At 39.1% G+C, this 13,587-nt stretch overlaps 2 protein-coding genes across 8 annotated transcripts in view; one reads left to right on the forward strand and one right to left on the reverse strand.

Annotated features, from left to right (window-relative positions):
* LOC144080376 (cyclin-dependent kinase 17-like) overlaps positions 1 to 10,726 on the forward strand; it is a 32,370-nt gene extending 21,644 nt beyond the window's left edge. For 5 of the 7 annotated variants that reach the window (XM_077608361.1, XM_077608360.1, XM_077608364.1 and 2 more), the window contains 14 exons: positions 334 to 459; positions 3,584 to 3,640; positions 3,709 to 3,823; positions 3,912 to 4,006; positions 4,103 to 4,165; positions 4,246 to 4,369; positions 4,646 to 4,766; positions 5,075 to 5,172; positions 5,357 to 5,462; positions 5,952 to 5,994; positions 6,079 to 6,169; positions 6,244 to 6,321; positions 7,089 to 7,210; positions 8,292 to 10,726. In XM_077608361.1, the coding sequence (XP_077464487.1) occupies positions 334 to 459; positions 3,584 to 3,640; positions 3,709 to 3,823; positions 3,912 to 4,006; positions 4,103 to 4,165; positions 4,246 to 4,369; positions 4,646 to 4,766; positions 5,075 to 5,172; positions 5,357 to 5,462; positions 5,952 to 5,994; positions 6,079 to 6,169; positions 6,244 to 6,321; positions 7,089 to 7,192 (1,221 nt within the window). In that variant the 3' untranslated portion in view covers positions 7,193 to 7,210; positions 8,292 to 10,726. The remainder of the gene's footprint in view (positions 1 to 333; positions 460 to 3,583; positions 3,641 to 3,708; positions 3,824 to 3,911; positions 4,007 to 4,102; positions 4,166 to 4,245; positions 4,370 to 4,645; positions 4,767 to 5,074; positions 5,173 to 5,356; positions 5,463 to 5,951; positions 5,995 to 6,078; positions 6,170 to 6,243; positions 6,322 to 7,088; positions 7,211 to 8,291) is intronic. The other 2 variants (XM_077608362.1, XM_077608365.1) reach the window with 1 other exon arrangement.
* Positions 10,727 to 11,651: 925 nt separating this feature from the next.
* parapinopsina (parapinopsin a) lies at positions 11,652 to 13,316 on the reverse strand. The gene is made up of 5 exons (XM_077608368.1): positions 13,070 to 13,316; positions 12,479 to 12,569; positions 12,169 to 12,406; positions 11,856 to 12,098; positions 11,652 to 11,786 (listed from the first exon to the last, which is right to left on the reverse strand). The coding sequence occupies exons 1-5, from the start codon at positions 13,299 to 13,301 to the stop codon at positions 11,667 to 11,669; spliced, it is 924 nt and encodes a 307-aa protein (XP_077464494.1). The 5' UTR covers positions 13,302 to 13,316; the 3' UTR covers positions 11,652 to 11,666.
* Between the last annotated feature and the right edge of the window lie 271 nt (positions 13,317 to 13,587).

The following is a 13,587-nucleotide window of genomic DNA, read 5'->3' on the forward strand; positions in this document are numbered from 1 at the left end:
AGTGATCCACAACGCTTTGGAAGTTAGTTGCCTGCGGACACCATGTAGCTCTTAAGAATCGTGGGTCTTTCTTAAAGTAGGCCAGTAGACATTGTGATTTTCGAAGAATTTTTATATCGTTTAGTTTTTTAGTTCTTATAACAGTTAATTATTAATTAATATATTTAGCTATAAGAGGATAACCGTATGGAAGGTGAATAAATGAAAGACCATTATAAAGAATGTGTTAAATGCTTGTAAAATTTTTTTTTACTCCTTTCATTGACCCACTTAAAAAAAAACAATGATTTGTTTAATGGCCTACTCACAAAATATTTTCTGTCTATCTTTCAGGACTTAAACAAACGTCTGTCTCTCCCAGCTGATATCAGGCTACCGGAGGGCTACTTAGAGAAGTTTGCCATGAACAGCCCGCCCTTTGACAAGCCCATGAGCCGCAGGCTACGACGCGCTTCATTGGTCAGTACTCTGTGTGTGTGTTCACATCAGTCTATACACATGTTAAGCACCTCTATCTTATTTGGGTCTGCTTTACAACATTTGCAACATCGACGATTCATATATTATTTAGTATGTGCTGTGTACGAATGAAATAGCACAGACTGCATTTTTTTTTTTAAATGCTCACTGAGTGATGGGCAATGGCCTACAGTTTCCGACGGCTCAGTAAAGGGTTGAGCAAGTCTGTTATGTTTTGAAACCAAGCGATTATGGATATGATTAAGGAGGGAGCAGTTGTGTGAGGAGGGGTTTGCTTTACATATCTTGTAAGTTGGAGGATGGGGAGAAATGGGAAAATATTCATGATTATGCAGAGTATCCTTTTATGCCATTGTGCTGCTACTGAATTAATGCTTCTCTTTCACTGGCTCTGTTTTTTTCCACTTTTGGGGCGCTGTTGGAGACACAGTCCCTCCTTTCATTCATGATCATCTAAACAAAATCATTCACGCAGCTCATCATTCTCATTTACATTTTACATAACCCATAACCATGCCTTGATATTCTTTGTCTATGTATACAGGTTTCATTCATTTTCCCATTATTGTCGGGGAAGGCCTGTGACCTGCTGCCAGCTCCTTTCTATAAGCGCTTTAGTGACGTAGCTATTTTGTAGGAGCCCTAGTGAGATGAAAGAAATTGATTTTTGAAGCCAGCTTTGCCAAGAAAAAAATATGTTTTCAGTGGATGAGAGAAAGGCAGTCGTCTGATGTTTAACCTTGTCAAAGACTCTCTTGAGCGACTTTGACTTTTTCTGGAAGCCGTGTATGTGATGTAACAGGAGAATCAATTCTTTAGCAGAGGTGCTTTTCTGACTTGGATTAAACAAAATAACACCAAACACCAAAGCAAAGATCAAGGACGATTGAGGCAAAGATACAAGTATGAATGCATCTATTCATGAAAGCAGCCTATTAATAAAACTGCTAGCAAGATTTGAATTTAGCCTCACTTCACTAATCCCTGTCAAATTTAACTAACATGCAAGGGCATGGTTTTCAAACGATTATGATCCCATAAATTAACGCCAAACATTTCTGAAAGAGCACTGATAACGGCATTAAAAGTTTTCCATTCCATCAAAAAATTACTAAATGACTTAAAAAATAATTCAAGAAGTTTGAAATGATGACAGAAGAAGTGGAGCACTAAATTCAGTGGATAGGTGAATTTTCAGCCCTTAGTTATTAATGCAAAAGTCTCCTGTGCTTCCCTGCATTTATAAAACGCATATATAAACGCATCAAATGATTTGTAGGGCAAAAATAAAAACAGTATTGTCTATGATCCTTCTGTATTGTTAACTTAAAACTCCTGTGCAAATGACAAAACACTGTTCGCAATTTGAGACACTGTTAAATGAACACATCATTTACTTTCTCATACATTGACCATTATATTTTCTGTACAGGTGGTATTTTTTTAGTCATTTCTCACAGAGCACATTAAGTAATGAGGTGCTATAAATGGGTAAGGCTTTCCCCGTCACATTTGTGATCAGTAAATGTAAGCCTAGAAATGGCAAGCACACAGATGGTAATGGCCCATGGACTTCTGAGTGTGTGTGTCCTTTGTTACCAAAACCACGGCGAAGTGTCAGGTGTCATGTAACATATGTGCCTGTTTGAAACCGTAATTGGATCTTTCGTCACTGTAATTCAAGCGAAGGTGCTTGGCATCACATTACTTCATATGCATCTTGCCTTTGACAATCAATTATTAACAACATTCCGAAAAAGACTGGGGGCGAGACTGGTAAAGGAAGGTGTTGGTTTTGTTATTATTTTCCCCAAACTAAAACCTCATCGCTATGCACATCTCAGCGCCAATTTTATTATATTAAAAGCAAGCCACACTTCCTTTCATCAACACTTTTCTTGGCAAAAGATTCCTTTTATTTCTCTTACCACATCACACATTCTTATTGGCTACACATAGAGAAACCCTTCACAGTTTATAAATAGGAGTAATCTGTTAATGGATTCTATTCCCAGAACACACAATATTTCATTGTTCCATTTGGTTTTATGGTGCTTTCATTTTCATAAAATCTTCGCCGGGCTACCACCAAAGTGTTATAGAGAAATTGATTTGTCAAATGCATATGCAGCCTCACACACAAGCGTGCACTGAATTAGGGTTGTACTCTATTTTAGACATACAACTTCAGTCAGCTCAAGTTAGATAAGCCACAGCACAAGATGATGATTTCCACTGTCATGCAGATGGTGTATGGCGAGGTGGCAATAGTGTTTGTCTTTCTGCCCTTTTGAATGTTTACAGTCACTGTGTTATTGCTTGTGTGATAGCTCTCATTGTGGCTCTGTTGTCACATACACTTAAAGATGGCTTTTAGATATCACATGCCTCATTAGTTAACTTAGTCACTAGAGACCCCTCCTTTCACAAGTTTGCTACATTATTAATCACGTTGTATTATAATATTGTTACCAATAAAAAACATTTTTCATGCTTATGTCGCAATAATGGACAACTTGCAAATTACAATTTATATCTTCACATTGGTTGAATGATAATGACAGAGGGGGTTATATCAGTTCCATCTTTAGATTAGAATTTGTTCACTGATCATGCCGGCAATTTAAAACACTAACACTTAAATCATTTTTCCCCATTGATCTGAATTGACCACCTTAGCCATCCATTGAGAAAAACTCAAAGTAGACAAAAACCCACAAAATATCACTATTGGAATAATGATGTAAGCAATGTCTCAATGCATCGACAAATTCACTCAGTGTGAAATCTGGTATAGTGCACTGTTGGAAGTCATCGATTATTCTCATTTGTAACACATGTATTCGGTATTTGCTAAGTCTGTCAATATAAACTATGTCGCTGCAATTAGTAGACAAAGATATATACACACATATACTGTATATTTAATGACTCAATTTTGTTTTATCTGAAAAATGTACACTGCACCTTTTGGAAAAGACTGAAGTTTCTGAAATCAAATTTATCTTCCACAATTTTTTCTACTAGTAAAAAAAGGAGATGTTGTCTGTCACGATAATACTAAAGCAACTTTCATTCATGACCCTAATCTGTTCTCTTTTAGTCTGAAATTGGCTTTGGAAAACTTGAGACCTACATCAAACTGGACAAATTAGGGGAGGTGAGATGAGCCGTGCAAATCAAAATATTCCTTCTGGATTTTCACTTGACTTTTTTCCTCTTTGCCAGGGAACATATGCTACCGTTTTTAAGGGGCGAAGCAAACTAACAGACAACTTGGTGGCTCTGAAGGAGATCCGGCTGGAGCACGAAGAGGGTGCACCGTGCACGGCCATCAGAGAAGGTTTGACTATGTCGCTAGCAGCTATTCTTTTTACTGCTGAGTTTTCATTTTCTATTTGGACTGCGCTCTCAATGTCTCCCTTTTGCAGTGTCTCTACTGAAAGACTTGAAACACGCCAATATTGTCACTCTTCATGACATTATCCACACTGACAAGTGCCTGACACTCGTTTTTGAGTATTTGGTGAGTGCGTGTCTGTGTATGTACACTCGAGTGTTGTGTCTACTAATGTAAATATGTTTTACTTATCTAAGTGTCAACACTCAATTGTGTCATTAGGAAAAAGATCTGAAACAGTACATGGATGACTGTGGAAGCATAATGAGTGTACACAACGTCAAGGTAGTACACTGTTTGGTCAACCATTAGTAAGAGAAACTCTGCAGTAGAATAGGATTATATTCCCACTATTTCCTTTCCAGATCTTCCTATTCCAGCTACTGAGAGGTCTTGCCTACTGCCATCGTAGGAAGGTCCTCCACAGGGACCTTAAACCCCAGAATCTACTCATTAACGAGAAAGGGGAGCTGAAACTCGCTGACTTTGGTATGGCCTTTCCTTACCAAAATGCCACTGTTGAATTTCCTCTTATCTGAATTGACCCTGGATAACTATGCCTTTCTGCGAGCCACGCTACCCCCAAAAAGTAGTAATTGATATCCCCTAAAAATGTTGATCTTCACAAGCAGTTTAGAGTTTTAATGCAATCGGGAAATCTGTCAACAGTCTGTTAGAAAATGAGTGAAATAAAAATTGTCTTTTGCAAACTCGACTTAGTCAATATTTCCATCATTCTTTGTGTCTTTTCCCTCTTTAATTAAGGTTTGGCACGGGCCAAATCCGTCCCCACAAAGACCTACTCTAACGAAGTCGTGACTTTATGGTACCGACCTCCAGATGTTCTTCTCGGCTCCACTGAGTACTCTACACCCATAGACATGTGGTAAGTAAGCAAAGCAAAGACACACAGGCTGCATTCTTATGCAAATATAATGTTTATGCCTTTAGAATTAATTTAAATCCTCACTGGAACAGATAAACGCAGACACAGAAGACACAGATCATTCATTTTGTTTTGTCTTTGAAAACAAGTGTTGGTTACACCGGGCTATGATGACCTGAAGAGGGCCTGCATAAATTGTCACCTTTATCCTGTCTAAAATGTTGTAGCTGTTACTAAGCACCACTCACAAACGTGCCAACGTCTTCCACACACTTACATTCACTCTGTTTTTGTGAATCACTGTCCAGGGGTGTTGGCTGCATCTTTTATGAAATGATCACAGGAAGGCCTCTGTTCCCAGGATCAACCATAGAGGATGAACTCCACCTCATATTCCGCATCCTCGGTGAGGTTACGCAGGGGTTATTTCCAGTGCAGTGCATTTTCTTTTTTGTTTTTGTTTGACTGACATCAACCCATTTGATAAAGCTGTAGTGGTGTAATTGTTTCTTTTCCAATACATCTCATGTTACCAATGAAATTGTATTGACCTGCAACTGATTAATAAAATGAAATCTCAACTCCTTTAGGCACCCCAACAGAAGAGACTTGGCCTGGCATCAGCACCACTGAAGAGTTTAAGACATACAATTTCCCTAAATACACCGCAGAACCGCTTGTCAACCACGCGCCGAGGTACGCGTGTGTCATGTCATCGGCGAATAATGATTTCATTAAAAAACAAGTGATTGAAATATTTATAATTGCATGCAATTTCACACTGCACAGCGTTCACAGCCCACAATAAGTGATCATGGCCATATGGCACATTTAGCGACTTATTCCTGTAAATGTAAAATGATCAAATGTTGTGTATTGAAATACAGTAATATTTCCCAGGGGCTTAGTATGCTTTTCTTGCAAAGATAATAGGGCTTTGTTTATTGAGACTGTCAGAGAGGTAGTCATTTAACAAGATTTTTTTTTAGGTTTTTATTTTAGCACTTCATTCCAGTGTTACATATTTGGAGACAGGTGTTAGAAACTGCTCTCAGCTTGATCCCATAGTCCTATGAATATATTAATTGGTCGCATAATGTTTTCAGTTCCTCCACAGTTTGTAATGTATGATGGGTTAAGAACTTGACCTCATTGACCCCTGCTCTCTTCTTCTTTTGTGTACAGGATAGATAACGATGGTCACGACTTGCTCTCAGTGCTCCTGCAGGTAATCAACATACAAGCAATCAAAGACACATTACAGGAAAATTATGATCTTTCAAACGTTTTGTACGTCTCTGCGTGATTGCAGTTTGAGGCAAAAAAGCGAGTGTCAGCCGAGGAGGCTCTCAGACATGCGTATTTCAGAACTCTTGGCGAGCAGGTTCAAACCCTGGCTGACAGTGAGTTAACGACTGCTAACGAGTCTTTCTCTAACACCGGGCGACCATCTTACCTTCTCTTTTTTTCTTTATAGCTGCTTCAATATTTTCTGTAAAAGGTGTTCAGCTCCAAAAAGACCCTGGAAAGAGACCATCAGTCTACCCAGAGTCAAGTAAGTCTGTTATAAAATGGGAAACAAAAAGAAAAAGATTGGTATAACATATACGTATTTGGGATAACATAGGACAGTAAAAAATAAGACAAGGACAGGCCTTCTTTCTCTTCTCTTTCGCTTGCTTCCTCTTTGCTTTTGTTGTCTTTCATGCCGCTGGGTGTTCATACTTCCTGAGCGTTCATGTTTCCAAATGGATGATAGTAATCACGGCTCCTGTGAGACATGACGCAAGATATTGTACTTTAGATGGTAGATTTGTATTGTGATGTGTACTTAATAAACACAAAACATAGTAATCAATTTCAAAACAAACAAAAGCTTTCAGAAAAATGTGTGATTATTGCAGGATTGACTGAAAAACTCTTCTAACAAGTCTATGTCCGACAAATTGTCCCAAATGTTCTCATTTTGAACATATGCTCTAAAGTATTTGCAAAATGCACAAACCCTTGCAGATTAACCGCCTCCCAAAAAAAAAAAATCGTTGAGCTATTGAAATTGTTTTGTTTGTAAATTGAAGACGTTTAAATGTAACTCCCCATCAAAACTAACCAGGAACATATACGTAAAACCAACAAATTCACGGTGGATGTGTGTTTGTATCTTTGTGTCTCTTGTCCTGTCCCTATAAACTGTCCCCTTTCTTTGTCTCTGCACCCATTCACTCTTCTATGGCAATAATCATCTTCTCCTAAATACTTTCTGTCTCCTTTGTGCTCCCCACTCCACATACTTCTTTATTGCTGACTCCCAACCCTAAAAAGCGATGCCCCATAAGCTAGGCTCCGCACCCTCGCAGTACTTCCAGAGAGAAGCAACCAATCCCAGGCCTCAGAGTCACAATCTGACCTCCACTTCCACTGGCTGAGTGGCCGCTAACATTCTGGTAAATACGGTCTCTTTCACACTGTCTGTATCGTCATGTTTTCTGTTTCTTTCTTTCTGCAGACTATTCGAATGTCACTTGGCCCCTTTTCCTCTCGGCAGTTTCACTTTTTGTTTGCAATACCACGTTGTATGTTGAGGGAGAATACCTAATTCCTCGCTTATCTTTCCTTGCAGGAGGTTCATATATAGTCCTTATTATTTATTATATTTTTCTTTCTGCTTTGCCTCTTAACTTTTCTTCACATTTGATGTCCTGCACCCATTTCTGTACTTTCACTTAGCTCACTGTATTTTTCTTAGACCAAACCCGCTCCCAGCCTTTCTGTCAGTAAAGAAAAGAACACCAATATATTGGTAAAAGAAGAGACTAATGGGGGGGTCAGTTCATTCTTTTTATTTGTAGTCCTCTTTAGGTTTCTCCAGTGACAGATGTAGTCTTTTTCTTGAACCTTTAGGTAAGGGCGTGAAGTGGTGTGCCTTTTTAATTAGTAGCATGAATCTAGTGTGGGTTTTTTCTTGCAGTGTTTGATTTGATGCGGGTGAGTATATTTACACAGGTTTATTTGTTTTTCCGTCACTAAAAATAAAGAATTTTAACACCCAATTTTGTTTTTAATGATGCAGAGTTAAAAGTTTACCATGTTTTGCAATTTGGGCAAAACCTCGTTCGTCATAACATTTTTAGTGATTTTGCTCAGATGCTTTTTTTATTTGAATCATTAAATGTTTTCATCATTTTTATTCCCCAACTCTATTTTTACGCTTAGGCAACCAAATTCTAATACTTTAACAGCCATTACTAAAGACATAAAATGGAAACCCCACAATAAGCTGTCTTTTGAACAAAATATTTTTTGCCTGTGGTCCTCAAATTGGAGAAATAAATCCCCGTCTTAAAAATATTCTTGGAAAACTTTGGTGGAAATTTTTCTGGTGAGCGAGATGCAGAAATGCTGTGGAAATAAAATGTGCTTGCTCACATAGTGGTTTAATGTTTATGCTTAGTATCTATTTCCTATCATTATTGTTTCCAGTTGTGTTACCCCCTGACAACATCCTTCTCTCTGTCTGTCTCTCAGCTCAGGGGAAGGGTAGACGACAGAGTGTGTTGTTCTAACCGCGTTGGATGACCCCAAAAGCGAGGAAGTCCGTGACTGAAGGAGCATACCATTCAGACACAAACATTCAGCGAACACGTGTACTGAAGGAGCGACACACTCATTCAAAGAAGAAAAAATGATTCCCATGTCCACATAGAAAAATGAACAGAATAGATCTGGGACTGAAGATTTCATACACGACTCATGAATAAGGGTACCCCCTAAGGACAGGGGAAAAAAGACAAATCTGAAATGTGTGAGACAACAAATGAGGAAAGTGGGAGAGCTTGTGATTTTCCATGCTGCTATTACTGCTGCTGTCCAGATGAGGGCAGCGCTCATGTGGGCCAGAACCGAACTTAAACTTGAAGAAAGAGTAGTGACAGTGGGCCGAATTCATATGAACTTCCTCAATCTTAGGTCTCTTCCGACTTTGTTGTACTATTACTGTACATAAACAGACTGAGCTCATTTGTCGAGGAATGCCTCAGCCTCAATCCAAACTAAAAATATTGCACCTCACCATTGCCCTTCATTACATGATCTGTAAAAAAAAAAGCACGGAAACACACAAATACACACACATTATCGTCATTTTCTAGCTCCCATGTCGCTGGCTTTTGCGCACACACACAAACACTACCACTTTTGCTTCACTTGAAAGTCCTGTGTGTATCTGTTGTTTACAGAGATGAAATTTAGCACCTTATAGTCCAGTAGAGGTCAGAGACACTGTCAATATGGTACTTTACCTCATCTGTCAGAGTTGGGTTGTAAGTACGTTGGAGATTTTAGGGTAATGATGAATCTACATATGATAAACCAAAAAAGAAGCCACTAATTTTGGAAGTCATAATAATCAATGATACTGTAAAGCTCCCCTAAACAACTTGTAAAGAAAACGAGATCGAGAAAGTGTACAAGTCCTCACCTGCTTATCCTTAGATACCCTTTGCCTTGACTCACAACTTATTGTGTTTGATACTACAGGCGTTGTTGTTGAACTGTTCTTTGCACCTAATTTTACCTCTTTGGATCACTAGTAGTTGATTCAACCTCCCCAATCCTCTCCAGACCAGCAGCTCCATGTGCAGTGTCTATTTTTACACTTGAATTTATTCCTATTTGTATATAAGATCTTACTTTGTACTTCTCAAAAGCAATGGTATTTCCAACAAATGGTATTTTTCAGTCTTTGCTGTGCTCCCGCTGTTATAGTTGGTGACTGGCTGGGAACGTGTTGCACATTCCTTGAGCTCAGGACATAATTGCTTGTGTTGTTTTGTGGGTGCTGCAAGGTGTTGGCTGAACCTCTGTTAATTCCAATTAGAGCAGAAAATGTTGGCCTGAAATTCCTTTGCAAGGCTTTTCTTATGAAGTCTATTTCTGCATTGCTGCACCAGTTTTTTTGTTGGGTGTTCCCTACTCTCTGTTGTTTAGACTCCAATCAGACTACCTAGTTTATATTCTAGCCATTTCAAAGTTCTTTATGTGTTCCACATGTCCATGTAATTCATATAGTATTTGAAATTTTTGGAACAGGAACTTCACCAGATGAGTGCAGTGGTTGCACGGCATATGTACTAATAATTACCAACAATGTGCCCAACAAAATGAAAATAAGATTTGACAACAATGTGGTGGTGTGCTGCTTTGCTACCAGATAACAACTTGAGTGCATTGCGCACACAAAAATCTGTACAAGAAGATCACTGGGTCATTAACAGGACTTGAACCCCTCTGACACAATGTTGTTTTGTAATACTAGCTGTCATTAATCTCCAAGCACACACAACCATTTGACACACCAGTAAACAAACCAATCAACATGTACTGTTTTTCTGAGATGGATTATGGGTATACGAGTAGATTGGAGTGTCACTCTTGCCTGGCGCTGAAATGGGATCGCCTCAGACCGAGACGCCATCCCATGTCTGTGCCTACCAGGGACTACTCGACTAAGTGTGTGGCAGTATGTAGCATGTACATAGACGATCGCTCACATTGTAAATATAGAGACGTGTATAGGTTTGATACAGCTATTCACATTCTGACCTTTTTGTGTTTCTTTAATGAAAGGCATAGCAATATTTCTGTAATCAAAGCCAGGATAGGGAGTAATAATGGGACGTTGATTATTTAGAGGGGTGACTATGAGTGATTAAACTGTCAGATTTGACAGAGAAAGTTACAAGAACATTGGTCTTTTATGCGTTTTGCTGTTTAACACGCAAACAGTTTTAATGAGTTGGAAATTAGGAAGATTCGCTACATAACACCTCAATTGTTTTGAGGTGTGTCAATAGAAAGCCATAAGGGTAAGGGGATGAAGGTCTGGCTGTGTTGAGTGTGTGTTGCAATGGAGTAAAGAGAGACATGACACCATGTTATAAAATAAAAATTGTGTTATTGACCATTGTTGTCATTGTGTCTTTTGTTACAGTAATATTTGACACTCAAATATTGGGAGTTATATCTGTGGCTGTCAAAATTATAAGTCAAAGATCTGCTAGTGAGCACCACTCACTTAATGCACAAACTGTCATGTTTGTGTTGTCTCCCCCACCTTTACTCCTTTATTTTTGTCCTGTGATTGTGATTGTCTATTGTTTTCACCTGTTGCCTCCTGTGTCACACACCTGTTCCCTATTTCTCATTAACTCATGTCTTGTGTCCAAGTCTTGTCCTTTGTTTGCTTGAGTCTTCTAGTTTTTTAGTTTACCTTTTTGTTTTTTGATCCTCTGCCTTTGTTTACACTTAAAAAAAATTAAATGTTGTCTTTTTAATTAAACCTTTTGTGTTACCGGCACCCTACCTAGCCTCCCTGTTTCCCTGCATTTGGGTCCATCCCTGTTTTCACGCCCGCTTGACCGCACTCTCTGACACAAACTTTACATGGGAAAAACTAAATCTTAATCATTTGAAACTTAATTTTTCTGTCACAATGAACACACACACTAAATAAAATAAGCTTCTTATTTTTACTACATATGTTGATAATGACACTTTAAAACGTTTGCACATCCACTGTGAATTGCGACATTGTTGTAAAATGCTTTGGTATGATTTTTGTCACAAAAGCCTGAAAGTTAAATAAGGGTGTGTAGACTTTTTTTTCAATATACATTATTATTATTTTTTTCTTATTCATTTGGTGGAAACAAAGTAATCAACAGTGAAACAGAGTAATTGTAGATCACGGCACTCATTGTGGTAAAATAATAGCCCACTGGTAGTGAAAACCCCAAATTATCTGAATGCAGTGCAATTGGATACGCTCTCAAGTGGTTCCCATACAGATGTGAAGGTGCATCTAAAGTTATCTCTGGTGATTCTGGTGATTCTAGTGATCCTTCAGAGATCCCTTTGGCTTTTGTAACTAGAAGCAACCGTTGGCTCGGCATCAGATGTATCCTCTTCTGGGGCATTCGGGTTCCATCCACATAGGATAGTGGGAATGGCGTAGTTTCGAAACTGGAAAAAGGAACAACACAAAGTATGTTCATTTTGTTATTTGGACGTATATGATGGCTTTTGGTTTACCTGTCTGTTCATGAAAACGTAAATGATGGGGTTGTAGACCGTGCTACTTTTTGCAAAAAAGACCGGTAGGACTGCGATTAGTGGGTCAATTTTTAGCGTGGAATCAAGGATGACAGCAAGGGCCATGCTAGCATAGGGCAACCAGGTTACCAGGAAGGCCAGCACCATGGCGGCAACCATACGTGCTACTTGTACTTCTACACGGTGCGTCCTGCCAGCCTCGGATACTTGCAACTTGGTCACCTGGCACGGCAATGTAGACACTTGTCAAATCAGGACACGTGAGAAATAGCAACATTCTACAGTGGCTCACCTGGCGGAGAGTCCACAGGAGCCGCACGTAGGACACCGTAATGATAGAAAAGGGCACAGCAAAGCAGAGTGAAAAATAGATGACTATATATGACATATTCCCTGCATCTCGGCTATTCCAATTGGGGGCACAGGAAGTTTTGATCCCCTCCAGCTCATAACTCCCCCAACCAAACAACGGCGGAGTGTTCCAGACAAAGGACCACACCCAAGAAAGCACCACTCCAGCGATGGCATGTCTAATAAGAAGCAGGAGCTTTCACTGATTTTGTCCTTTGAGCTGCTTGATTTGAAAGAAAAATGGCACGTACCTTGTCTGGAAGCGTACAGCACCCATTGGATAGCACACCACTATATAGCGCTCCACAGAAATCACTCCTATTGTACACAAGCTTGCTATACCTGTAAGGGGGAGGGGTCATTAAATCATGCTTATTAGACAATATTAGTTGATGACTTTTTTGTTTTTGAGCTTTGGCATTATCAAAATCAATCATAGCAAGCACAGTGAATCATTTCAAGGACAGACAAGGTTTGATCAAGTGCAAAAGACTTGGAAAAAAATGGATTTTCATTTTTACAATGTGTATTAGAGGAGAACATATTAAATAATTGCCAACATTCCCAGGCAAAATAGCCACTGTTGGACATTTGTTGAATACAAGACAAGTACTACTATTTTATCCAATTAAATGGGACTATATCAGATTATCCTGTTTACTCGGTCAGCTGCTTTGAAACAAAACTATTGAGACATTTTACCAAGCCAATAATAATCACTAATAACTTAAATTAAATTTAAATTTCAATCCCAAAGACTTCATAATATCTTGATGTAATAGCCCACACACCTATCCACACACAAACGCTCACAAAGACAGTGGTCTGGCAGAGAGACTCACCAAAAAAGGCTACCGCAAAGCCTTCCAATGTGCAGCCGACACGTCCGAGGCTGAAGTATCCCATGGCGGTGGTCACAGTGGTGGGCAGCCCTCCACACACAGCACAGCCCAGGTCACAGACAGCCAGGCTGACAAGTGCATAGCTAAGGGGCTGCCTCAGCTGTTTGTGTCTCACTGTCACCACAATCACCAAGATGTTGAGGACGACCCCCAAAATAGAGAAGACACCCATGATAACGCCCAATATGGTATATCCAGTCCGAGAGAAGAGCTCTGCATTGGCCATATTTTTAGAGAATGTTGAGTTTTCAGCTTTCTCCATTTTCTAAATGTTGTGAAATTGGCTCAATGAGGTTTTGGCTAATTAAAATGCTTAACCCTAGTACCCTATAAATACTGTAGAACTATCTGTATCCAAGGCCAAAACAGCAAACTAAAAAAATCAAACGTAGTGAAAAATAATGATTATCGCATTCTAAATTTAATATCCAATGGTGCTGTCTATATCAATAACGAAA

Source organism: Stigmatopora argus, chromosome 1 (assembly GCF_051989625.1).
Source record: "Stigmatopora argus isolate UIUO_Sarg chromosome 1, RoL_Sarg_1.0, whole genome shotgun sequence".
In the NCBI taxonomy this organism is placed as follows: domain Eukaryota; kingdom Metazoa; phylum Chordata; class Actinopteri; order Syngnathiformes; family Syngnathidae; genus Stigmatopora; species Stigmatopora argus.

What these genes read in the sequence shown, in the direction of transcription:
- parapinopsina (XM_077608368.1), bottom strand. Translation starts at nt 13,301, where the DNA reads ATGGGTGTCTTCTCTATTTTGGGGGTCGTCCTCAACATCTTGGTGATT. An exon ending in TCCTGTGGACTCTCCGCCAG is followed by an intron (nt 12,099 to 12,168) that starts GTGAGCCACTGT and finishes TTGCCGTGCCAG; the next exon opens with GTGACCAAGTTGCAAGTATC. An exon ending in ACGTTTTCATGAACAGACAG is followed by an intron (nt 11,787 to 11,855) that starts GTAAACCAAAAG and finishes TCCTTTTTCCAG; the next exon opens with TTTCGAAACTACGCCATTCC.